A 25,960-nucleotide genomic window follows, 5' to 3' on the forward strand; every position below is an offset into this window, starting at 1 on the left:
ATACTTTGTGATATTTGTTCCGAATCAACTTTGTATATCATATATCTGGTACTTAATTCTATTAAGTACCAGTCATCTGACCCCAACCATAAACTTTTTGGTCTTGTGCTTATATCGCCTACCCACTTCTTTATGAAAAGGCAAAATAAAGTTTGCATCCATATAATTTTTCTTTCTTCATCATGTTGTTGAATAAGTTTATAAAGTCTAGCACATCTTAATTTTGTTAAACATGACATTTTGTCTCCTTCCCAATCTTTTTTTTAATCCTCCCACCTCCTACAACCCATGAGAAACACAAAGCTAGAAAATTCTTGTAAAATGGAAACAGCGAAGCTAAAATGGTATCGTTTCATTAAAAGTTACTCCTTACATTATATTAGATTAATAATTCATTATACTTTGTATTTACAAGCCTAAATATAGAAGTCAATATATTCTTTTCTACTCTAGGCACAAGGCCCGAAGATTTGGGAGAGGGGGGGGGGCAGTCGATAAGATCAACCTCAGTACGCAACTGGTACTTAATTTGGTAATTTTTTTACAATTACACCCGCCTCATGAAACGGGTGTAATAGTAAAATGATACCGATTTGACTTGCTATTTTCGATAGTACGGTGTTATTTGAAGAGCTGACTGATATTTGTTTCACTAGTCGACTTGTTAATTATATATTAAGCGGAAGTTGATAAAAGTTTTATTTGTCTTGAATGAAGTACAAAAGAATTCATAGATTGTTGTTTTCATTTAAACCATCGCTTAGTTTAACATATTAAGCTAACATTGATAAACATAAGGTACACACCCACCTCATGAAACTGATGTAATATTAAAATAATACCCTTAAGTTATCGACCCTGATAGGATGAAAAGCGAAGTCGACCTCGGCAGAATTTCAACTCAGGAAGGTAAAGACAGACGAAATGCCGCTAAGCATCTTGCCCGGCGTGCTAATGTTTCTGCCAGCTCGCCGACTTATAAAGGCCGCTATATTACTTGAACTATTGTGAACTCGTGAGCAGTGACTTGGCCACTTCTGCTGACACGGCAACGAGTAAATTTTACGGTTCAGGGTCGAAAATTCGTCTGGTGGCATCATATGACTTGACCAAAGGTGGTCGATGAAGTAGCTTTTTTAGATGTTATCGATATCATATTGCAACACTTTGTTCACATTTACGAGTCTTTACACTTGAAGTAGTGTAAAATCTTACCGAGAAAAAGTTACTCGACAGAATATATAATAAAAATAAAATAGAATAGTCTTAAAAAATTAAAACCTTCAAATCTAATAAAACTAAGGGTGGCTTCAGTATCCCCCACCCTCATCAACGAAAACAGTTCATAAAATTTATAAAACATGTTTGTTGTCTGCGAGTAAAGACTAGTCTATTTACAAATTCTGTATACTAATAGGAAGAGAGCCCTTGCGCTTGGTGGTCAGTGACATTCGGTTTGAAGGGTTTTCTTGATTTGCCTTTGTTGAAGGGAGGTTCTCATATATCAAGAAGACTATCTCATCCATATGTATTCATGTATTGGGAGGCAAAACTTCCGCCCGTCCCCAGGGTTAGGGTTAGGGTTTTAAGGTTAGGGTTAGTGTTGGGGGGAAAAGTCAAAATTGAAGAATTTGGAGGGAGGAAAGGGCGTGGGAAATTTAACAAAGCAGATTTTTGGCAATTTTTCGGAACCTCTGTATCGGAAAACAGGGATTTTTGGCAAAAATAAAAAAATAAATAAACAAATTTGTGAGAAAAAGGGGTGGGGAACGGGTGGAAGTCTTTCCCATTGGTATATTATCTGTTATCTTTTACTTGTTGCAGTCATTAAACGGCGATCATACTGGGGCACCACCTTGAAGAATTTTAGTCGAATGAACCGACCGGAGTATTTAATATATTTTTTTAAAAAACCTGGTACTTACTCTATTGGATTCTTTGCCGAACCGCTAAGACGTAAATACACCAAGACCGGTTGTCTAGAGGTGGTGGGGGACAAGCGCGCACACACACACACACAGAGAATGTGTGTGTATATATACGAAGGGCTTCTTTCGGTTTCTGTCTACCAAATCCACTCACAAGGCATTGGTCAACACAATGCTATAGTAGAAATCACTTACCCAAGTTGTCACGCAGTGGGACTGGACCCATGACCATGTGGTTGGAAAGCAAACTTCTTACTACACTGTCACACCTACGCATACTATTTATCTCCTTCCTTTTTTTTCCCCTTCTTTCTCTCCTAATTTTATGTACACCCACACATTATAAGTAACCTGTCTTTGTCATGTCCCCTTCATCCAATGCCTTTGTATGTAGCAAACGAAAATGTCAGATAAAATACATTGCAATACTTCTTTTGGTTCTTGTAAAGTGGCAAGGTTGCAGAAACGTTAGCACACCAGGCAAAATGCTTTGTGGCATTTGGTCTGTCTTTATGTTCTGAGTTCAAATTCTGCTGAAGTCGACTTTGCCTTTCATATTTTTGATAAAATAAGTCCTGGCTGAACACTTGTGTCAATGTAATCAACTTACTCCCTTACCCCAAAATCACTGGCCTTGTGCCAAAATTTGAAACCATTATTATATAGAGATTTAAGGCAGCAAACTGGCAAAAGAGTTAGCATGCCAGGCAAACTGCTTGCACATGTGCACGACTAATACTTTCAGAGCAGATGCAAAACAAAAAAAAAAAAGAAAAAACAAATGAGACTGTCAAATATTTGCTTAGAAAGTTTTCTGTGAAACCTAGAAAAAGATTGGCTGCGTGGTAAGTAGCTTGCTTACCAACCACATGGTTCTGGGTTCAGTCCCACTGCGTAGCATCTTGAGAAAGTGTCTTCTACTATAGCCTCGGGCCAACCAAAGCTTTGTGAGTGGATTTGGTAGACGGAAACTGAAAGAAGCCCGTCGTATATACGTATATATATATATATATATGTATGTGTGTGTATATGTTTGTGTGTCTGTATTTGTCCCCCCAACATCGCTTGACAATCAATGCTGGTGTGTTTACGTCCCCATAACTTAGTGGTTCGGCAAAAGAGACCGATAGAATAAGTACTAGGCTTCCAAAGAATAAGTCCTGGGGGTCGATTTGCTTGACTAAAGGTGGTGCTCCAGCATGGCCACAGTCAAATGACTGAAACAAGTAAAAGAGTAAAGAGTATAACCCAAAATGTTTTACTTTTTTTTATTCAGTTTAAATCTAGATATAGCATATTGCACTTAACCAGGGTCATTGTGTTCTCTAGTTGAATTTCATTTAATTTTCTTTTTCTCTTTTTGAATTTGAAGGGGCTAGCAGTTATATGTATTAGATATTCCTACTGTTATATACTTCTGTGTATCCTTTCTACCTACTACTTTTCTACATCCTGAGTATAGTCATTTCCCAGGTGACACTGAAATTTTGTTGTCCTGTTAATAAGTAAAACATTGATTTGTGCCATTTTGACCTTTACATCTTTTGCCCTTTAGCATTCAAATTCCTTTGTCAAATGTAATGCTTACTTATTTGCATAGATTTGAATTAATTATGCACAGTCTCATAGCTTCAAGATTTCAATGATATGATTGATTATTTTTAAAATGATATTGTAGAGTAGGTGTGAGAGGTCAAATCTGGCTGATCTGAAGATGAAACAGGTAGAATATTTGGGCCAAAATGTTTGGTTTAGATGCTAAAGGGTTAAATCAAAAAGATTTATCCTTCAGATTTGAAATTTTGTTTTCAGCAACTTACTACAAACCTAGATTTTATCCATCTTCTTCTTAAATATAAGAAAATGAGTGGCTGTGTGGTAAGTAGTTTGCTTACCAACCACATGGTTCTGGGTTCAGCCTTGTGAGTGGATTTGGTAGACAGAAACTGAAAGAAGCCCGTCGTATATATGTATATATATATATGTGTGTGTGTGTGTGTGTATGTTTGTGTGTCTGTTTGTACCCACAACATTGCTTGACAACCAATGCTGGTGTGTTTACATCCCCGTAACTTAGCAGTTTGGCAAAAAGGGGCCGATAGAATAAGTACTAGGCTTACAAAAATAAGTCCTGGAGTCGATTTGCTCGACTAAAGGCAGTGCTCCAGCATGGCCACAGTCAAATGACTGAAACAAGTAAATGAGTAAAAAAAAGAGTAAAGAAGTGCATGCTAAGCTATGCAGTTAAGAAGCTAGTTTCACAACTATCTGCTTCCAAGTTCAATTCTATTGCACAAGAGTACCTTTGGCATGTATCTTCTACTATCCAGTAAAGTGGATGCTGACATTTTTGGTGTTGTGGGCCAAGAAATTTTATTGAATGTAGAATTAAATTTATGATGAGAAAGAAAATAAAATCATTATATGTGCAGACATGGTTGTGTGTTTAAGGAGCTTGCTTTGCAGCCACATGGTTTCAAGTTCAGTTCCACTACACATCACCTTGGTCAAGTATCTTGTGAATGAATTTGGTAGAGAGAAACTGTGTGTGTGCATTAGTACTTTTGTATGTCCCCCACTACCTCTTGACAACCAGTGCTGGTTTGTTTACATCTCTGTAACTTGGCAGTTTGACTAAGTTATAGGGTGTAAGCACACACACACACACACATACATATATATATGTGAGTGTGTACATGTGTATGATTCTGTATACTGGTATAAACCAGCATACACACACAAACATCTGTTAGAGGATGTGACTTCCTAAAAGTAAGTGACTTAATACATATATTATAGCTGAATGTAGCTATTCAACAAATAGAAACCATAAAAATTTGTACCATACTAAGTACTGAAGTTAACATAATTGACTAAGACTCGTGAAGGTAATAGCTCCATCTTGGCTATAGTCCAATGACTGAAATCAAAAATAGAATAAAAGAATACGACTGTATTTCATTGTTGTCTACTTGAGAAATGATTGTATTTTTGATGGCATTTAATAATTTTCATCTGTTGTTTTGCATCACTCTTTCCTTATATACAATTTACAATCTAAGTTCCAGTTATTGGCAATATAATTTATTTAGTCATGTATAAAGGACTCTGATTTGTTGCTTTCTTTTCTAAGAATTAAGTCAAGTTATAAAACAGAGCTCGTGTTGATGAATATGTATTTTAAATTGATCATGACTTGGCCTTTTTTAAAGTGACTTACAAGCATTTTATTATAACTAGATAACATTGGTATCCAGGTGCATAAAATTATCAGCAGATTATACTCTTGTCTGTTATAAGATGATAATAATTCCTCTTGTGCTGATTTTGGTTATATTATCTTGTATACTTAATTTCTTGCAACCTACTTGTGTCTTAAAATTACTGGAAAAATACTGACCTAATTGGTTATTTCAATAGAGCTAAGAATTGAAATGCACAAAGGAAAATTTAGAAGAATATTTTTTTTATTTTTCATTTAATAAATTAATTAATATGGTGAAAGGTTTTGACATCTACACCAAGTAAATTTAAGAGAGTTTCAGTAAATATGGACTGGAAACAACAATAAAACATCTGTAGGTATGTGAGTTACTTGTTTGCAAGATTTCTATGAAAGACAAGTACCTCTAAAACTGATGGGATCAGTGTAGTTTTAAATTATTTCTGTGTATGTTTTAAACATCAGAGTAAGAAGCTCAGCAATAATGGCCTTTTTTTAATAGGATCTCAGAGATTGTGCAGGAAAAGGGATGAAGAGCTTACCTTCAAACTAAAGCCCTGGTCTGAATGCTTGCAACAGATTGGACCCCACTAAAGGTACTTAGGACAAATATAACTGAGTGGTTGAATAAAAGAGAATGTGATAAAAGAGAGTGATTCAGGAAAAGAGAGTGGAAAAGTATAATTGTGATGAGAGAAACAGAACAGAAGTAGTAAGGTAATGGTTGTGTATGTGTGTGTGTATGTCTGTGGTAGTGCTCTTGCCAAGATATCTAATATGGGTCACATTTGAGCATTGTAGAGGGCCAGCAACTGATTGTGGGTTAAGTATTTTCTCACACTGAAAGGGAAACCTAGACTCAGCAATATTATATGAGATGTCGCTATGAGAGATTATTGTGTAATTTTTGAGGTAAGTGTGAAGACTTTAGTTGCATGCCAATCATGCATAGGAAGAATGTTGTATAAGGAGTCATCATTGTAATTTCTTCATTGAAGTATGTTTCAAACATCTCTGTTCATGGAAGTAGTTTATGCCTGGTATGAGATGTCCAGGTTACATATGAATGACATGTATGAAGAGGTTTAAGGAGTTATTGATGGCATTATTAGCAAAGAAGTGTGTGCTGTTACCAGTAACAACATGTAGACTATTAATGTACAGAAAGAAAAGGCTGGAGGATATATGTGGTACCATAGCTAGAAGTTTCTCATGCCAAATACAGTCAAACTGTTGTGGAATATAAGAGAGCAAGTCTCTGTGTAATTAAGTTTGTTGTTCCTGAGAGACTCAAGGTTATGAAAGATTTTGTTTATGACTGTCTTCACCATGTTTGAGATATTGGAACTGAGGATGATAAGGCAATAATTGGCAGGGTCAGAGAGGTTATCCTTCAGAATGGGATTCATAAACATAAGTAGATTTCACTAGATTAGAATAGATCCTTACAGAGAAAAGTTGAAGAATTTGAGTAAAAGAGTTGGATCTGGAATACAGTGTTTGAGATCATGGAAGAAAGTGTCATCTGAGTTGTTTTTAAACTTATGGTGTGATGTTGTGCAAATAAAGCTTGGAGCAGATATTTTTAAAGTTATATAATTTTCTAGAGCGTGTTCTCTTTTATGTGCAAGTGGTAGATACACTAGAGGTATATCCTATAAATTATTTGGACCAAAAGCACTAAAGAGGTTTATTACAGATGAAGCACTGTTTTGTTTTTCTAAAATTGCTTTCGTCTTAATCTTTCACTTAGTAAAAAATTAGGTGATTAACACTGCTAGATTTAGTGTGTAACCTACATTATCTTCAAGTTAAATTGAATCTTTTTCAACATAGGCACAAAATCTCAAATATTTTGTGAGGTACAATCCAGATTTCTACCACAGTTCTAGACTAGTATATATTTTATCAAACCCAGAATAAGAGGGTTAAAGTTTGGTGGGATCCAAAATCGGGATGTAAAGAGGTATAACTAAATACCACAAGGCGTTTTACCCAACATTCTACTAATTCTACCAATCCGATCCTCATTTTAAGTTGAAAGGAAAAATCTGTTTCATATTTTCAGATGGAGCAATAAAGTTCCTAAAAGAAATGGCTGGAGAACTTGGTTTGCCATATAAAGTGATTGAGGTGAGCAATATAACTTCTATTTATTTAAGGTTAACAGAAATAACTACTTAAGTTCATTAAACTCCTGTTTAATTCAATTTACCAGTTAACTACAGCTTTTCTTATCTCTTCTCTCCCCATAAAGATAATAGATTACTAAGTAAACCAAGAAACAAGGGCAATAGTCATAATTCTGTGATGTTTCCTTGACAATGTACAAGATCGCTTAGTTTGTGGATGAATTCTTTTCCATCATTTAGATATTTATTATGAATTCTTTTTCTCTTCACTGGGTTTTCAGATGTTTGATCAGATATTTTAAACACTGTCAATACACCATCTACAAAAAAAAAGAAAAAAACCTTTTTAATTGTTCCAACTAGAAAATGATCCCAATAATAGTATATCACACATTACTGATTTCTTCTTGCTTAGTGTCTACCAATTTGTTTTATGTTTTTGAGCAAATTGTCATAAACCTACACCATAGATAAATCATTTATATGTATGTACCATCATAATCATCATCATTTAATATCTACTTTAGATCCTACAGATAATAGATAGAGGGACCCCATAAGGAGGACTAAGATTTTCCGATGCTAAACACAGCCACACTATATCAACTATACTTTGCTACCACAAATTGTACTTTATAATCCTTCCTTACTGACAGAAAACTTTATACAGTCTCTTAGATATCTGGCTCTTTTTCTCTATGGTACAAAAATAGTAGACTTACAGATCAGCCTAGTTGTCTTACAAGGGTTAAGTTGTTACTGAAATATTGCAATTATGATTTCAAGACTTTCATTATAGAATGTGACTGGCACCACACCAGTTACAACAATGACTGTACTAGTTTATCCAATCAATGGAACAACCTGCTCATGAAATTAGCATGCGACTGGCTGAGCACTCCACAAGCATGTGTAGGCAACCCTTTTGTTACCAACCTGGCTGAAACAGGCTCTGGCTCTGAATACAAATGTCTCGTTTTCATAAGTTTTGAATTAAAATCTTCCACCAAACCTTAGTCACAATTTATGTTCCTAACACTAGCTGAATGATAACTAAGTTATTTTACTAAATTAATTGTTATATTTCAAGTAATTGAAAGAAACACAAAGCATCTCAAAATAAACTCGAAACTATGGTCTTATCTTGTGAGCTATTTGGTGATCGTACAGGTGCTGGTGGCAGAAAAAAGTACCCAGTACACTCTGTAAAGTGGATGGTGTAAAGAAGGGCATCCAGCCATAGAAACCATGACAAAGCTGACATTGGAGTCTATTGGACTCTGAGCTATCAGATCCTATCAAACCATCCAGCCCATGCCAGTGTGGAATGTGGCTGCTTAATCATGATGAGTAACATACCTTCAATCTAAGCAAAAATAGAGAAACAGAGAAAATTGAAAAAATTGTCCTGTTTTTGTTTATTTTTTTCTTTCTGTATATTTTAATGTATTATATTTTAGGTTTCTCCAGGCAATCCTGTGTTTGTGATGACTGTTGAAGGAAAAGACCCTTCCTTACCATCTTTGATGTTGAATTCTCATATAGATGTTGTTCCAGTGGATATGGTAAATATTGCTTATTTGTTTCAAAATTTGTTTGGTTTGAAAGTGAACAAAGGGTTTTCTAAGGTCTTTGAGGCTGAGGTTGGGGAAACAAATGAGGCTAGATGCCATTACAATCCGACACCCTCATGAGCTGAATAATAAGTGTATGTTGTTCCCCTGCATAACCCTCATTTCCATCACTGGCTGCTGTAATCTGAAGGGTGGGAACTGAGTCGTGTTATTACATTTATCATGCAATGCAGAAGAGTTTTAAATGTGCTCTTAGAAATTTATTCTTTCTGCGACATGAATACATCAAGTTACCATTTCTATCATGAACCACTTAATGAACCAACAGGGGAGCTTCTATGTGTTCAAGCCAATAAGGATCTCTTGGCATGCTTGAAATAGAAGGAAATCTTTAAATCTCACTACTATACTAAAAAAAAAGCCAGGACACATTAGTTAATACAGCCCTACACCTCCTGAGAAAGACAGGATGGCCATGAATAGTATGTCTTTCATCATAAGTTGATCAGTGTTGAGCTGAAGTTAGGGCTCAATGACAACAGCCAGTTGGAAACTAAACTCAACCTGACTTGGTTTGAATTTTCTTTCTGTTTATGATTCTAAGTAGAGATGAAGGATTTTTCACTTTAATCCTTTTGTTGCTATATTTATGTTGGAATACATTGCCTTTGTTTCAGTTTAATTTTGAAAATAACAAAGAATTTATCAAAATATAAATATAGGCGTAGGAGTGGCTGTGTGGTAAGTAGCTTGCTTACCAACCACATGGTTCCGGGTTCAGTCCTACTGCGTGGCACCTTGGGCAAGTGTCTTCTACTATAGCCACGGGCCGACCAAAGCCTTGTGAGTGGATTTGGCAGACGGAAACTGAAAGAAGCCCGTCGTATATATCATCATCATCATCATCGTTTAACGTCCGCTTTCCGTGCTAGCATGGGTTGGACGATTTGACTGAGGACTGGTGAAACCGGATGGCAACACCAGGCTCCAATCTAATTTGGCAGAGTTTCTACAGCTGGATGCCCTTCCTAACGCCAACCACTCAGAGAGTGTAGTGGGTGCTTTTACGTGTCACCCGCACGAAAACGGCCACGCTCGAAATGGTGTCTTTTATGTGCCACCTGCACAAGCCAGTCCAGGGGCACTGGCAACGATCTTACTTGGCTTGCCGGGTCTTCTCACGCACAGCACATTTCCAAAGGTCTCGGTCATGTATATATATATATATATATGTGTGTGTGTATGTTTGTGTGTCTGTATTCGTCCCCCAACATCGCTTGACAACCGTTGCTGGTGTGTTTGCGTGCCCGTAACTTAGCGGTTCGGCAAAAGAGACCAATAAAATAAGTACTAGGCTTACATAGAATAAGTCCTGGGGTCGATTTGCTCGACTAAAGGCGGTGCTCCAGCATGGCTGCAGTCAAATAACTGAAACAAGTAAAAGAGTAAAAGAGTAAAGAGTAAAGAGTAACATAAAATTTTAACGGTGAGTTTTAATTTAAATCACTTTAAAACAGAGAATTTTAACCATGGAACTTAAGGGTGGTTTCAGGCAGGTTGCTGTTAAAAAGGTGAACAAACTCATTCTGTCTTTGCCAGGCAATGAGCTGGTAGACTCATTAGCAGTCGGACAAAATGCTTAAGAGTGTTTCTTCTGGCTAATTATGTTCTGTGTTCAAATCCTACTGAGGTCAACTTCGTCTTTCATCTCTCCAGGGCTGATTACTGGGGTTGATGTAATTGACTTGCCTCCTTCCTCCAAAAATTGTAGGCCTTAAACCCTGGAATGGGCCATCGGCCTGCTCAGTGGGTATGTTGGAAATCTGGTAGCCAGCTTTATGAGTGCTAGGGCCCAAGAAAAACCAAAAAATTCAGTTTCATACAAATCAATTATTCATTACTAATTATTGTTGATATTGATATGCTTGTTGATCAATTAATCTTATTCTATTCTTAGGATTGCTGGAAAGTCGATCCTTTCAGTGCTGAGAAAATGGAAAATGGAGATATTTATGCTCGAGGATCTCAGGTATGTTTATTTTAAAGTTTACTTTTCTTTCTGTTTTTACCTCTCACTTTGAATGAAAACATCACAAAGGGTCATAAGTTAATATACTGTGAACTCTTTGTGTTTCTTTGCCAACACAGACCATCACTAGTTTCTTTGGATTCTGCTATCTTAATTAGTTACTTTAGATACTTTTCAACCCTGTGGTTTGGGGTTCAGTCCTACTGTGTGTCACCTTGCACAAGTGTCTTCTGCTATAACCACAGGCTAACCAAACCCTTGAGGGTGGATTTGGTGGATGGAAATTGAATAAAGCTGGTTGTGTGTGTGTGTGTTTTGTGACTCCTCATTTTGACATATGATAGTTGTAAATGAGTGTCACTGTCATACAAGTGGTGTCATTTGTTTCCAATCTTCAGTGCAAACATGTCCAGACATGGGGAAATATTACATGTCTGGAAACAGGTGAGGGTTGGCAACAGGAAGAGCATCCAACTGTATTACATTTGCTTCAATGAATTCCATCTGACCCATGCAAGCATAGAAAAGTTGACGTTAAAAAAACAACAAAAATAATGCTAGTATGGACAGTGGATTAATAACAATCTATCTTTGTAGAATTAATTAAAGGCTTGGTTTAAAAATCCTGGAGTATTTCTGAACATGACAGACACCTTAAGAAGGTCAAAACACTATGACAGTTACAACCAAGATGAGGTCATTAATTTAAATATATCATTGTATACTTAACAATTGTTTCATTACTATTTTAACAAAGTCCAGTGAAGTTTATGCTCTCTGAGGAGGATATAATAATACTGAAACATGTCTAGAATTATCACCTGTTGTTGGAATAATTTTAAAATATTAGGTAGCGGGGCTCCGAAAGGGGTCTCAGAGAGTAGCGTTCCTGCCTACTTGAGCTAGTTTTCTACCACATTTCTTAAAAATCGGGGTAGAGGCCTTGGTCTCGGGACTACTCATGTCTAGAAACTGAGGTTGAGGGTAAGCAAGGGCATGGCTCCCCGTAGAAAATTCAACTCTAAAAAAAGCCTCACGATAGCAAAGGAGAATGGGCACCAGCCAGCCGAAAGGTTGGAGTGGGCTGCCCCTGCCTACCTCGGTTGCTATGGCATTGAGGTAGATCTGGCCAACCCAAACATTTCCTGCATCAAATATGTTAATATTTCTATAACTATTGGTGTCAAATAGTCAAGAATTGAGTAGGTTTTATTCTCTTTGTGGTATCTTAGAGGTGACAACTGGTGAAGAAAGTGTGATGTGTGTATTGATGTACATACTTGGATATTAAATAAATTTCACTTGATTAAGACAGTGACTATTCAGTCTTTTAATCAACTGAACTGCCTGCTCATTGAAGTAGCTTGTAAGTGGCTGAGTATTCCTTAATGTAATTCTCAGATGGAATTAGTATGACACACTGTGGGTACAATCCATCCAATGTGCTTCCATAGTTTCCATGTTCCAAATTTCTCTCTCAAATCTTTGATCATCCTGAGGCTATAGTGAAAAAAACCCCACTTTCCTAAGATACCGTGCAGTGGAAACGAACCAAAGTGAAATTAATAATCATCTGGCCATACTGTGTCCATTGTCTATAGTTACGATTTTATTTACATAAATAGCAATTCATTTGATAGCGAGGGGAACTGTAAGTGCTGCTTATTTATAAACGCAGTTATGTCCCTTACATCTGTTTTCACGTGCTTTGGTTACTCAAAATGTCTCTTAAATTGATTAATAGATTACATTTAGAACTTCTTTATTACAACGCTATATATTGTATCTCTAAGGAGATGGAATGGCCACGGCTGGAACGTCTCCGGGATTGACGTAGGGCCAAACACCAACTATCTGCATGCAATAGGCTTTCTCGATCAGAACTCTTCAGGGCTACACAATTATAACAATTATTCTTTACTTACAGAGTTTATAACTTTCATGTATTTTTTGCTATCTACATCAGAATGGATTAGAATTATCAAAATCCATTTCAGTCGTCACTCACTGACCCAATACAAGCACACAGACATAGCTGTGTGCTTAAGAAGCTCACTTGTTAGTCTTGTACCACCTCCACCCTGGGGCATCTGACTGATCTCTTTTCTCTTCATCACCTGCACTAACCATTATATTCAGTCATTCCTCCCTAGATCGTCAGTCCTCTGGAATTTCCTCCCTGCCTATATTTATCGTTCAGTCTTGGATAACCGGTAATGTCCATATCATATTTCCTTCCTTTGGATCAAACCATTAAAAAAATTTTATGTACTGCTTTAAATTTAGTATTAGATCTTTATGAATATATAACTTCAAATAAATCAGCTTTAATTATTTGTGGGTGACGTGTGTGTGTGTGTGTGTGCCTCGTCATCTTGACATATGTTAGTTGTAAATAATTCACTGTCATGCACGTGGTGTCATTTGTTTCCGATCTTTAGTGCAACCATATTCAGACATGAGGAAATATTACAAATTTTTTTTAAACAAATTTTTTTATTAACATTTTGTATTGTTTCAGTACATTTTCTTTTTCTTATACTTCATAAATCTTTTACTTTTAGGACATGAAATGTGTTGGAATACAGTAAGTATTAAAATATTTTACAATGAAGTTCTATTAATTTTTTTTTTTTTTTTCATTATTCTCACTTAGTCAAAGAAGTGAGTGTAGTGTTCATGACATTCATGTTTTATTTCTTTGAACCCCCATGTTCTACCAAAGGGTTTTCAAAGTTAGTGACCTTTTGCAAGGTCTCCAACTTTTGCGGAGAGAATGGAGAAACTATCTATCCAAAAAGCACTTGTACTGTTTCAATCGAACCAATTTTAGGTTGCCCTAAATTATGATAAAAGGTACTTTCCTAATGCACTAATGCAGTAGGATCAAATTTGGGACAATGAAATTACAAAACAAAGTTCTTAACCAAATGACCATGCTTGTACTCACAACTTCTTTTGCTATTAAATACAAAGTGTATCAAACTTCTGTCCTAGTTTTTACATCATCAGTCTCATGACTTACTAATATATATGCATGCTCCACTGCTATGTACATGTTTTGTCACTCATATTTCCAAATTAATGATTTACATATTCATTTTTTGCTCTGTCATGACTTATCTCTTTTATCTTTGTTTATGTAATCAATTTTAGTAAATTGAAGTAAAGATGGTCTCAGTCTTTCCATCATTTTTCAAAATATTTTCAACAGATATATTGAAGCTATACGCCAACTTTTAAAAGATGGGAAGAAGATGTTGAGAAATGTTCACTTGACTTTTATGCCAGGTAATTTAATAATTATGCCAATAATGTTTAATGAAGACTAAAAAAGAAGTTCACTTATTTATGATCATAATATTTAACGGTGTGTTTATTTCTTGTCTCTTGGATTGGAAAGTATGACAGAGCTGACCTTCTGAAATAAGATACAAGCCAGCTGTTGGGATTCCTCACAGTTTTCATAACCAAATTTCACTAACAATGATTGGGTTAATTTGAAGTTCTTGGAGAAGTCACTGTTTTTTTTTTGTCTTGTTTTTTTTTTGTCTTGAAAATGAAGGATTTTGTACATATTCTCCACAATTTTTCGTGCTTGAGGGTGTGACAGAGAAATTGTGTGGCATGTGTTGCATTGCATTATTGTCAATGCAAATGTGGTGAACTGGCTGAATTGCAAAGCATCTGAAAAAGATTGAAGATTGTGAAATTTCTTCTGACTCATTACAATTTGATTTCAAATTCCACAAGATCAAGTTTGCCTTCCACCCCACTGGGGTCAATAAAATAAAGTACCAGTCAATTACTGGGGTCAATGTAATCACTAACCCTTTTCCACAAAGATTGCTGGCCTTGTGCAAAATTTCAAAACAATTATTGTCTATGCAAATTCAAGCTCTCTCTATATTTTTTCTGTTCCTTAAACATTTAATGTTTGTCAATGTTTAGTTGTTTTGTAGCACAACATGATTCCTGTCTTATTCTTTCTTTTCTAGATGAAGAAGTTGGTGGCAAACTTGGAATGCAGTTGTTTATAAAGCGTGAAGAATTTAAGCAGATGAACATTGCTTTTGCTTTGGATGAAGGTTATTTATATTTTTAATGTTTTCTAGTAAATGAGACAAATGTTACTTTCTGTAAGTCATAAAATACTTTAAAATATTTCATTTTCTCATGGCATTTCTAAGTTGCTGTATTTTTTTCAATCTCAGGGTTAGCTAATCCAACTGAACATTTCACTATTTTCTATGGAGAAAGATCTGCTTGGTGTAAGTAAATCTAAAATTTTATCATTATAACTACTAATAAGTCTATAATTTGTTTTCCCTTCCTATTATTTGTTCGAGCTCTTCAAGAACTTCTCAATTTCTAATGATTAATCTGAGGTTCTTTTCCAATAAAAAAAATGTTAGTTAAAAAAAAGATAATAAAACAAAGTGAAGGATTGATTTATAGTAAATATTTAATTATCTTTGAAAAAGTATGTCTGCTACCTGCAAAAATTTTATCCAGAAGAAAAGAAAAAATTTAAAAGAAGACATTTCAATAATTTTTGGTTTTAGAAAACAAACTATTTTACAACATGCATTTTAATAAACAGAATTATTTTGAAATACTAAAGTATTTCTGCCAAAATGGTTAATACACTGGACAAAATGCTTGGCAGTATTTCATCTGTCTTAATGTTCTGAGTTCAAATTCTGCCAACTTTGTGTTTCATCCTATTGGGATCATTGAAATAAGTACCAGTTGTGCTCAGGGGTCAATGTAATCGACTAGCTCCCTCTCCTAAAATTTCAGGTCTTGTGCTTATAGTAGAAAGGAATATTATAAAGGTGGCAAACTGGCAGAATCATTAGCATGCCTGACAAAATACTTAGTGGCACTTTATCTGTTAAGTTCTGAGATCAACTTTGCCCTTCATCCTTTCAGGGTCGATACAAGACATACCAATTGAGCACTGGGGTCAATGTTATTAACTTACCCCTCTCCCCAAATTGCTGGCTTTGTGCCAAAATTTGAAACCAATATTTTAAAATACTTTTGTATTCAAATTATGTGCTAACATAAATAAGCATTATTTAACATTTTAATAAGCAAAATTATCTTAAAATACTTTCATACTCAAATTATGTATTATCAATATTAAGATATGTATTATCAATATTAAAAGTCACATTTTAACAAACCAAATTAAATATTTTGAAATACATTAACACTCAAATTATGTATTAGCATCACTAAACATTAACTTTCTAAATATACCAAATAAAATATTTAAAAATACTTTTATAGTTTAGTTATACACTGTCACAAGCAAGCGTTGTTCAAAATTTTACTCAATATTTTTTTACCATTGTCAAGGTAGTGACACACCAGGTAAAATGCCTTGTGGCATTTTGTCTGTTGTTACATTCTGAGTTCAAATTCTACCAAGGTGGCGAGCTGGCAGAAATGTTAGCACGTCGGGTGAAATACTTAACAGTATTTCGTCTGTCTTTACATTCTGAGTTCAAATTCCACCGAGGTCGACTTTGCCTTTCATCCTTTCGGGGTCGATTAAATAAGTACCAGTTATGCACTGGGGTCTATATAATCGACTTAATCCGTTTGTCTGTCCTTGTTTGTCCCCTCTGTGTTTAGCCCCTTGTGGGCAGTAAAAAAAAAAAATAAATGTTAGCACCTCAGGTGAAATACTTAGTGGCATTTTGTCTGTCTTTACGTTCTGAGTTCAAATTCCACCGAGGTCGACTTTGTCTTCCATTTTTTGATGTTGATAAATTAAGTAACAGTTGCATGCTGGGGTCAATCTAATTGACTGCCCTGCTCCCTCAGAATTTCAGGCCTTGTGCCTGGAGTAGAAAAGAAATTCTACCAAGGTCAACTTTGCCTTTCATCCTTTTGGAGTTGATAAAATAAAGTGCCAGTTGGACCCTGGGGTTGGTGTAATTGACTTAACCCCACTCCAAACTTGTTGACCTTGTGCCAAAATTTGAAACCAATATTTTTCACCATTGTTCAGTATGTATTATTTTCCTTGTTTATCACTATTTATAGGGGCTAAAATCAAATGTCCTGGTAATCCTGGCCATGGCTCAAGATTTATTGAAAACACTGCTGCTGAAAAATTTGTGAGTAATATCTGTTGCTGTTTGTCTGTAGGGACTAAAGCGTCTACTGTTTAGATAACATTAGAATAACATATTTTATGATACCAACTTCTAGTTTCTCTCTCTCCCTCTTTCTCTTGATATTATCTACATGATGTCTGCAGGGACTGAATTACTTCAAATAACGTTGGAATAACATCATCATCATCACCATCATCATTTAACGTCCGCTTTCCATGCTAGCATGGGTTGGACGATTTGACTGAGGACTGGCGAACCAGATGGCTACACCAGGCTCCAATCTGATTTGGCAGAGTTTCTACAGCTGGATGCCCTTCCTAACGCCAACCACTCCGAGAGTGTAGTGGGTGCTTTTACGTGCCACCGGCACGAAGGCCAGTCAAGTGGTACTGGCAACGGCCATGCTCAAAATGGTGTATTTTATGTGCCACCTGGACAGGAGCCAGTCCAGCGGCACTGGCAACAACCTCGCTCAAATGTCTTTTCACGTGCCACCGGTACAAGTGCCAGTAAGGTGACACTGGTGACGATCACACTGAAATGGTGCTATTTACGTGCCACTGGCACGGAAGCCAGACAGCTTCCCTGGCAATGATCACACTCGGACGGTGCTCTTAGCGCTCCACTGGTACAGGTGCCATCACGATTTCACTTTCACTTGCCCCAGCAGGTCTTCACAAGCTGAGTTTAGTGTCCAATCAAGGAGATGTTGGCATGGGTGCCAGTCGTCGAATTTATTTCGCTTTCACTTGCCTCAACAGGTCTTCGCAAGCGGAGTTTAGTGTCCAATGAAGGGAAGGTGCGCATAAGTGGGCTGGCTACACCCCTGGCAGAGGCCTTGGATTATGGTCTCACTTGGCTTGCCGGGTTTTCTCACGCACAGCATATTTCCAAAGGTCTCGGTCAGAAACCCAGCCTCTGTTTTCTTCCTCTCTCTTGATATCTCTGTCCTCATCTCAGTTTTTAGTCTCCCACAATTTAATTCACTTTTGTTTTTTTCAGTTCTTATGTGTTATCCACAACCAATTTCTCTTCCAATACAAGCAACTCATATTTATCAGTAGAATAAACAGTAACTGAGTGCTAGTCTAGACATCATTGTTAAGTTTACTTCTGATATATTTTTGTGTTCAAATATTGTCAAAGTTGTAATGCGATAGACACTTGCAACATTCTGGGTTAGTTGGTTAAACTGAATGACCACTTGGTTTAGCCAACTATCTCTGAGACCAATAAAATAAAGGACCAGTTAAGTACAGGAGTTGATGTAATTGACTGACCCTCCTTCTCCTCAAAATTGCCAAGCTTGTGCCTAAATTAGAAACCATTATTATTATTAGTATTAGTATTATTGATGATGATGATGATGATGTTTATTAGTCATTCTTTTTATCTCAGGTTTTGTTGTAACACCTGGTGTCTTACATACATAGTGGGCTTGCTGCTTGCAGCCTGCAACACCATGCAATCTATTCTTTTCAACTATCTCATACTTTTCTGATTATTCTGACTATGCCAAGGAGGAAACCTTTTGTTACAATTCTACTGGGCACTCTATTCCAATTTCCTTTATATTCCTCTTGACGCCTTCTGATATTGTCCCTAAGGGATCTTCTTCTTTTTCCAAAGCTGGGCTAACTTGTACTTATTATCATTGAGTGAGAGAGCAGTGCATGCCATCAAAGTGACACTGAGGTAAAATATACGAAGCCCAGTATACCCATTATGACTACCCGTCTGATAAAAGTACACCAGGCACATGCATCACAACTATACGTGTGTGACATGGTGATCTCATATCAATATAAACAGCGCATGACCTCACAGGTGGGGCCCAGTTAGAATTTTCTTCAGGTCAAGTAGCCCGTCCCGCTCAAAAGGTCCCTGAATAAGGTTTGTTTAAGGATGTTGAGCAAAACACCCATGTTTCCAAAGGTGAATTATTCAAACCCCAAAGAATTCCTCTCAACACATGGCTATGATGCTCCCCCACTACTTCTGCTCATGATCAGAGATGCACATATCGTCAGCGACCAAGGGACATGTTCAACTGGTTAAGGTCAAACAACTGACAAGCAAATCTGTGGTATTGAGCAGAATATTTGCTGTAGCCCATCTTTTTATACCAAGACAAACAATGTACATGATAACACTTCCAATCAATTAAGATCTGAAGCCATGAAAGCCACTGCCTGGTACTGCATCTGGGCATTTATTATTATTATTATTATTATTATTAAGGTAGTAATAATAGTAATGTTTGCTGTTTCTATTTTCCTTTCAGAGAAACATCATAAATAAATTGTTAAGTTTGCGGGATGAAGAAGAAAAGAGGTAAGCAACATTATTATTATTATTGGCTCTAGGTGGAATGGGAGAATATTAGGGAGTTTTCATAGACTGAGGATTAGTGGAGTTAGTGTTCTATCAGTCTTTATGTTTTGAGTTCATATCTCTCTGACAGGAACCTAGTCATTCATCTTTCTGGAGGTTGATAAAGTACCAGATTTCATATAAAGGATTTCAAGTGCAAGTTATAATAGAAGACTAGGATCATATTGAGTTGCAACAATAGACAAGAAAACATATCTAAGTCATGCAAAGTACTTGGTGATCCTGGCGTGGCTGGTGCTACATAAAAAGCACTGGTGATGGTGCCACAGAAAAGGCACCTGTACACTTTGTAAAGTGGTTGCAGTAGAAAGGGCATCCAGCTGAAGAAACCATACCAAGACAGACTATGAAACCTGGTGCAGCTCCTGGCCTTGTCAAACCTGTCATACCATTTAACCCATGCCAACAAGAAAAACAGATATTAAAAGGCAGCGAGCTGGCAGAAACGTTAGCATGCCGGGCAAAATGCTTAGCGGTATTTTGTCTGCCGTTACGTTCTGAGTTCAAATTCCGCCGAGGTCAACTTTGCCTTTCGTCCTTTTGGGGTCGATAAATTAAGTACCAGTTACGCACTGGAGTCGATGTAATTGACTTAATCCCTTTGTCTGTCCTTGTTTGTCCTCTCTATGTTTAGCCCCTTGTGGGCAAAAAAAAAAAAAATGATATTAAATGATGATGAAGTCTAAAATTTTTTTGTACTAATTAGAGGCACACTAAACAGCAATGTCTGCAATATAGTTGTGTACAATTATATTTAACATTTGTACACTCATCATCATCATCATCATCATCGTTTAACGGCCGCTTTCCATGCTAGCATGGGTTGGACGATTTGACCGAGGACTGGTGAAACCGGATGGCAACACCAGGCTCCAGTCTGATTTGGCAGAGTTTCTACAGCTGGATGCCCTTCCTAACGCCAACCACTCAGAGAGTGTAGTGGGTGCTTTTACGTGTCACCCGCACGAAAACGGCCACGCTCGAAATGGTGTCTTTTATGTGCCACCCGCACAAGCCAGTCCAGGGGCACTGGCAACGATCTCGCTCGAAAATCCTACAGGAGCCAGTCAGGCGGTACTGGCAACGGCCACGCTCAAAATGGTGCATCTCATGTGCCACCCGCACAAGAACCAGTCCAGGGGCACTGGCAACGATCTTACTTGGCTTGCCGGGTCTTCTCACGCACAGCCCATTTCCAAAGGTCTCGGTCCGTAGTCATCGCCTCGGTGAGGCCCAATGTACGAAGGTCTTGCCTCACCACCTCAGCCCAGGTCTTCCTGGGCCTACCTCTTCCACGGGTTCCCTCAACTGTTAGGGTGTGGCACTTTTTCACGCAGCTATCCTCCTCCATTCTCACCACATGTCCATACCAGCGCAATCGTCTCTCTTGCACGCCACAACTGATGCTTCTAATGTTCAGCTTTTCTCTCAAGATACTTACACTCTGACGGGTATTCACATTGACATTACACATCCAACGGAGCATACTGGCTTCATTCCTTGCGAGCTTACGTATGTCCTCAGCAGTTACAGCCCATGTTTCACTGCCATGTAGCATGGTTGTTCGTACGCATGCGTCATACAGTCTGCCTTTTACTCTGAGTGAGAGTCCCTTTGTCGCCAGCAGGGGTAAGAGCTCTCTAAACTTTGCCCAGGCTATTCTTATTCTAGCAGCTACACTTTCAGCGCACCCACCCCCACTACTAACTTGGTCGCCCAGATAGCGGAAGCTATCGACTACCTCTAGTTTTTCACCCTGGAATGAGATAGAAGTTGTTTCCTGTTTGTTTGCAGTCTTTATTGCACCTGAACATCTGCCACAAACAAAAACTAACTTGCTAGTTAACCTGCCTTTGATGTTGCTGCACCTCTTATGTGTCCATAGCTTGCACCGGGTACATCTTATAGAGTTACTACCTACTCCTTTTCTACATACTGAGCAGGGCCATCTACCTGAAGGGGTTTGTGTTTTATCTACCTTCCTACTTATTAGGATTTTGGTTTTAGCTAGGTTGACTCTAAGGCCCTTCAATTCTAGACCTTGCTTCCACACCTGAAACTTCTCCTCTAGTTCTGATAGTGACTCCGCAATTAGGGCAAGGTCATCAGCATAGAGGAGCTCCCAGGGGCAACCTGTCTTGAACTCCTCTGTGATTGCCTGGAGGACTATGGTAAATAATAGGGGGCTGAGGACGGAACCTTGGTGGACCCCTACCTCTACCCGGAATTCATTGCTGTACTCATTTCCAACCCTCACCTTACTGGCCGCATCTCTGTACATGGCTCGCACAGCTCTCACTAGCCATTCTTCTATCCCAAGTTTCCTCATTGACCACCAGATAAGGGATCGGGGGACCCTGTCAAAGGCTTTCTCCATGTCAACGAAAGCCAGGTACAGAGGTTTATCCTTGGCTAGGTATTTCTCTTGCAACTGTCTCACTAGAAATAAGGCATCAGTAGTGCTTTTACCTGGCACGAACCCAAACTGCATCTCATCTAAATTGATTCGCTCCCTAATTAGTTGGGCTATGACCCTCTCTGTAACTTTCATAACCTGATCTAACAGCTTGATGCCTCTGTAATTATTTGTATCTAAAGCGTCCCCTTTACCTTTGTAGCAGTTGACTATGATGCTGCTACACCAGTCATAGGGTATGACTCCTTCGTGTATCACCTGGTTCGTAATACGGGTGACTAGGCTATAGCCAACACTGCCAGATATTTTGAGCATCTCTGCAGTGATTCCTGATGGGCCGGGGGCTTTCCCGGTCTTCATACTCTTAATTGCTTTATCTACCCTGGTACTATCAACTCGGATAGCTGGTCCCTCTATTGGGTCGGCATAAGGCAGGCTCTCTTTCTCCCATTCATTCTCTTTATTAAGCAATCTATCGTAGTGGCATCTCCAGACCTCTTTCTTTGCATCCTCATTTAATGCAAGCGTACCATCATCCATGCGAACACATTTCTCTCCTACAACATCACTATTCTCTCTCCTACACTGTCTTGCAACCCGAAATACCTCGAGTCTTTGGTCCTCACGGCGCAGAACATTGGCAAATCTTTCCTTATCTGCTTCCCCTCTGGCTAAATAAACCTGTCGCCTAGCCTCCCTTCTGGCACATTGGTACAATTCCCTGCTACCACCGTTCTTCCAGTCCTTCCAAGCTTGTTTCTTTTGTCTAATAGCCCTGTCTACCTCCTTGTTCCACCACCACGTTACTCTGGGTTGGGAGGGGACCTTACACCACCCACAAATCTGGTCGGTGGCTTTCAACAGGTTGTCCCGCAGAAATCTCCAATTGTCTTCCACGTTGTATGATGCTATATCCCCTTCTATTTCGTTAAATGCTTCAAGTAACTTGTCTCTAAGTCTCTGTCCGTTTGCAGGGTCTTTAAGCTTCCACACCCTTCTTCTCCAAGCCTGTCTAATTCTGGGCACCCATTTTGCCTTGATCCCAAAGTCGCTAACTACTAATCTATGTTGTGGGGTACATTCTTCGCCAGGGTAGGTTTTGGCATTTATAAGCCGCCCTCTTTCCCTATTTCTGGCGAGGATGTAGTCGATTTGGCTAGAGTGTCTGCCGGAGCGGTAGGTGACTAGGTGACTGGCAGGTTTCCTGAAGTTCTCAGTGTTAAATATACATTCAAACATCAAAAGGCCTCCACTGCAAAAACTGTCTCTAGAGGGAAATTCTCCTTATAAACGATGTATGAAAAAAATACACCACTGGGCCATGAATAATATTATTAGACTACAATACATGTCTTTCTCTATTGTTAGGCTTCATCAGCTATGGGCACCAAATCTGTTGTTCATAGCCACTAAGAAGTAGAAAACCATTTTCTACTGTAACTTTGAAACTTAGATGGTCTTTGTCGAATTTTTAATTCTAAAATAATTTTATTATCTTTGCAGGTTAAAATCCAATCCAAATCTTGTTCTTGGTGATGTGACCAGTGTAAATTTGACTATGGTTGAGGTAAAACTTTAAAGCTTTTATAGTTCACTTCACTGATCTTAACTGGAAATTTGACCTGTCCACTGACTTACTGAGTATAATTATACTCATCCAGCTCATTTGCCTTATTTTTTCCAGTGTTGATGTAAATATTGTAAAAATGTTTTGATTTATAGATGTAATTCTGAGGTCTTGGATCTGTCCATGGGCTATAAGATCATTAAGTCAGACCTTATTCCAGTGTCCATGGCCTATAAGTGACCAAGTGTAGTCCCCCTTGAACCAGATGTCAGTCCAGTGTTTGGTTAGCCCCACTACCACCAACTAAGTGGACTGCAGCAACATGATATAGTGTTTTGCTCAAAAATGGAATGCACTACTTGGTCTGCTAATTGGAACCTTGACCTTATGATCATGAGTTTAACACTCTGACTATTAAGCCATCTGCCTTCACAAAAGATAAAGCTAACAATCTAAAAAATTATGATTGTACTAAAGTGTTATCAGTTATATGACGGGTAACTTTTGTTACCCTGTGTAATATCAAGAAATAATAATAATGAAATTATTGTATACAGTGCTCAGATGCACTACAACTTGTCAAAAGTGCGTATAAAGCATATGCAGTATTGTACAAATGCCTGGAAAGTGAACAGTGTATGAGTCAGATACATGCTTGCGTGTGTATGGAGGGGAGAAAATCAGGTGTAGTGTTGGCGAATCTCAGGAAACATGGAAGTTTTGAAGGTTGCAGTGCTCCGACAACTAACAACTGATGCCGACAGTTTGTTCCATACTTCAGCAACTCTTAGCGTGAAAAAATGTTTCCGAAAGTCATGGGAGTTGTGCTGTTTTCTGACTTTGTAAACATGTCCACAGGTGTTAGACAGGTGGAATTTGAAAAGGTGCTCAGAGTTATTGTTAGTAAGATGGTTAATAATTTTATGGATGCCTGCCAAGTCAGCTGCCAGATGTCGGAGTTTCAATGTATCCATGCCCAGGGAAGTAAGACGTTCAGAGTATGGCAAATGCCTGATGGAGGGTATTCTCTTGGTTGCACGTCGCTGAACGGTTTCCAGACGATTAATATCCTGGGCAAGATAGAGTTTCCAGACCGGAGATGCAAATTCCAGGTGAGGTCGCACCATAGCTATATAAAGCCTCAGATATATGGCATCCATACAATAATTATAATTTATTTTGTTTTTGTATTTAGTTTGCAGGATTCTTGATGTGAATTTGTGTGTTGAAACATAGTTTATTGTATCTCAGGAGAGTCATATGTATTTATTATTGGCGTAATAATTGGCATATAGGTGCAGGTGTGGCTCTGTGGTAAGGAGCTTGTTTCCTAACTACATGATTCTGGGTTCAGTCCCATTGCATAGCAGTTTGAGCAAGTGCTTCCTACTACAGCCTTTTGAGTGTACATGGTACACAGAAACTGTAAAGAAGCCTGTTGCATATATCTGTGTGTGTCTTTGTATTTGTGTTCGCCCCCACCACTACTTGACAACTGGTGTTGGTTTGTTTACGTCCCCATAACTTAGCAGTTCAGCAAAAAGAGTCTGATAGACTAAGTATCAGACTATAAAGAAAGCCCTGGGGTCAATTTGTTCAACTAAACCCTTAAGAGTAGTGCCCCAGCATGGCTGCAGTCTAATGACTAGAATAATTAAAAGATAGAAGATAATGACTCTCATGTCATACAACAGATTATAATTTCCTGGTGCATATTCAAAATGATGAAATAAATACTAATTTTCGAAAGAAAAATATTCATTACTTTGAAATAAAATCAAATAAAACAAATTTTTTATTTGTATATTCACAATAAATACATGTTATTATGTCTCTAAATTTTATCAACATATTCAAGGCAGTGCCCCAGCATGGCCGCAGTCTAATGACTGAAACAAATAGATGATAAATGATAACTGAAATCTGTTACACGGAAAATCTATCTCTGCAAAATTTCATTTTTAAAATATGTGGTTTTTAGAAACATATTTTTATTACTTTCAAATAAAATCAAAATAAAACCAAATTTTTATTTGTATATTCATATACTTCTCTAAATTTTATCAACATAACTGAAATCTGTTACATGGAAAATCTATCTCTGCAAAATTTCATTTTTAAAATATGTGGTTTTTAGAAAGTTATCATTGCCTATGCACTTATCCTTCTCTTCTTATGTTAACTCTCTCTGTATTTCTCTCTTAATTATCTCTCCTCCTCTCTATATATGATGTAAAGCATGACTAGAGAATTCAACCAACTAGTTGGGGGAAAAGGATAAGAGTAAAGACCCGCTTCGGTCATGAATGACCATGGGATTGCACCTAGAAAATTTCCCTTTGAGGTATAAGTCTCAGCAAGGTTGTTTACGGAAGACCAGCAGTCGCCCATGCATACCAGCCTCACCTTTACATGTCACCGATGTTATCCAAGGGAAAGGCAAAGGCCAATGTAGCTTGGCACCAGTGATGTCACAACTCATTTTTACAGCTGAGTGAACTAAAGAATTGTGAAATAAAGTGTCTTGCTCAGGAACACAACACACAGCCTTGTCTGGGAATTG

At 37.7% G+C, this 25,960-nt stretch overlaps 1 protein-coding gene across 2 annotated transcripts in view; it reads left to right on the forward strand.

Annotated features, from left to right (window-relative positions):
• LOC106878078 (aminoacylase-1) overlaps positions 1-25,960 on the forward strand; it is a 39,318-nt gene that overhangs the window by 1,212 nt on the left and 12,146 nt on the right. The window contains exons 2-12 of one of the 2 annotated variants that reach the window (XM_052965728.2): positions 5,654-5,747; positions 7,220-7,284; positions 8,744-8,848; positions 10,815-10,886; positions 13,451-13,473; positions 14,101-14,177; positions 14,885-14,974; positions 15,101-15,157; positions 16,947-17,020; positions 19,305-19,354; positions 23,334-23,397. In XM_052965728.2, coding sequence (XP_052821688.1) covers positions 7,246-7,284; positions 8,744-8,848; positions 10,815-10,886; positions 13,451-13,473; positions 14,101-14,177; positions 14,885-14,974; positions 15,101-15,157; positions 16,947-17,020; positions 19,305-19,354; positions 23,334-23,397 — 651 coding nt within the window. In that variant the 5' untranslated portion in view covers positions 5,654-5,747; positions 7,220-7,245. The remainder of the gene's footprint in view (positions 1-5,653; positions 5,748-7,219; positions 7,285-8,743; positions 8,849-10,814; positions 10,887-13,450; positions 13,474-14,100; positions 14,178-14,884; positions 14,975-15,100; positions 15,158-16,946; positions 17,021-19,304; positions 19,355-23,333; positions 23,398-25,960) is intronic. The other variant, XM_014927173.3, reaches the window with a different exon arrangement.

The sequence above is a fragment of the Octopus bimaculoides genome, chromosome 1, assembly GCF_046866305.1.
Source record: "Octopus bimaculoides isolate indiv1 chromosome 1, ASM4686630v1, whole genome shotgun sequence".
In the NCBI taxonomy this organism is placed as follows: Eukaryota; Metazoa; Mollusca; class Cephalopoda; order Octopoda; family Octopodidae; genus Octopus; species Octopus bimaculoides.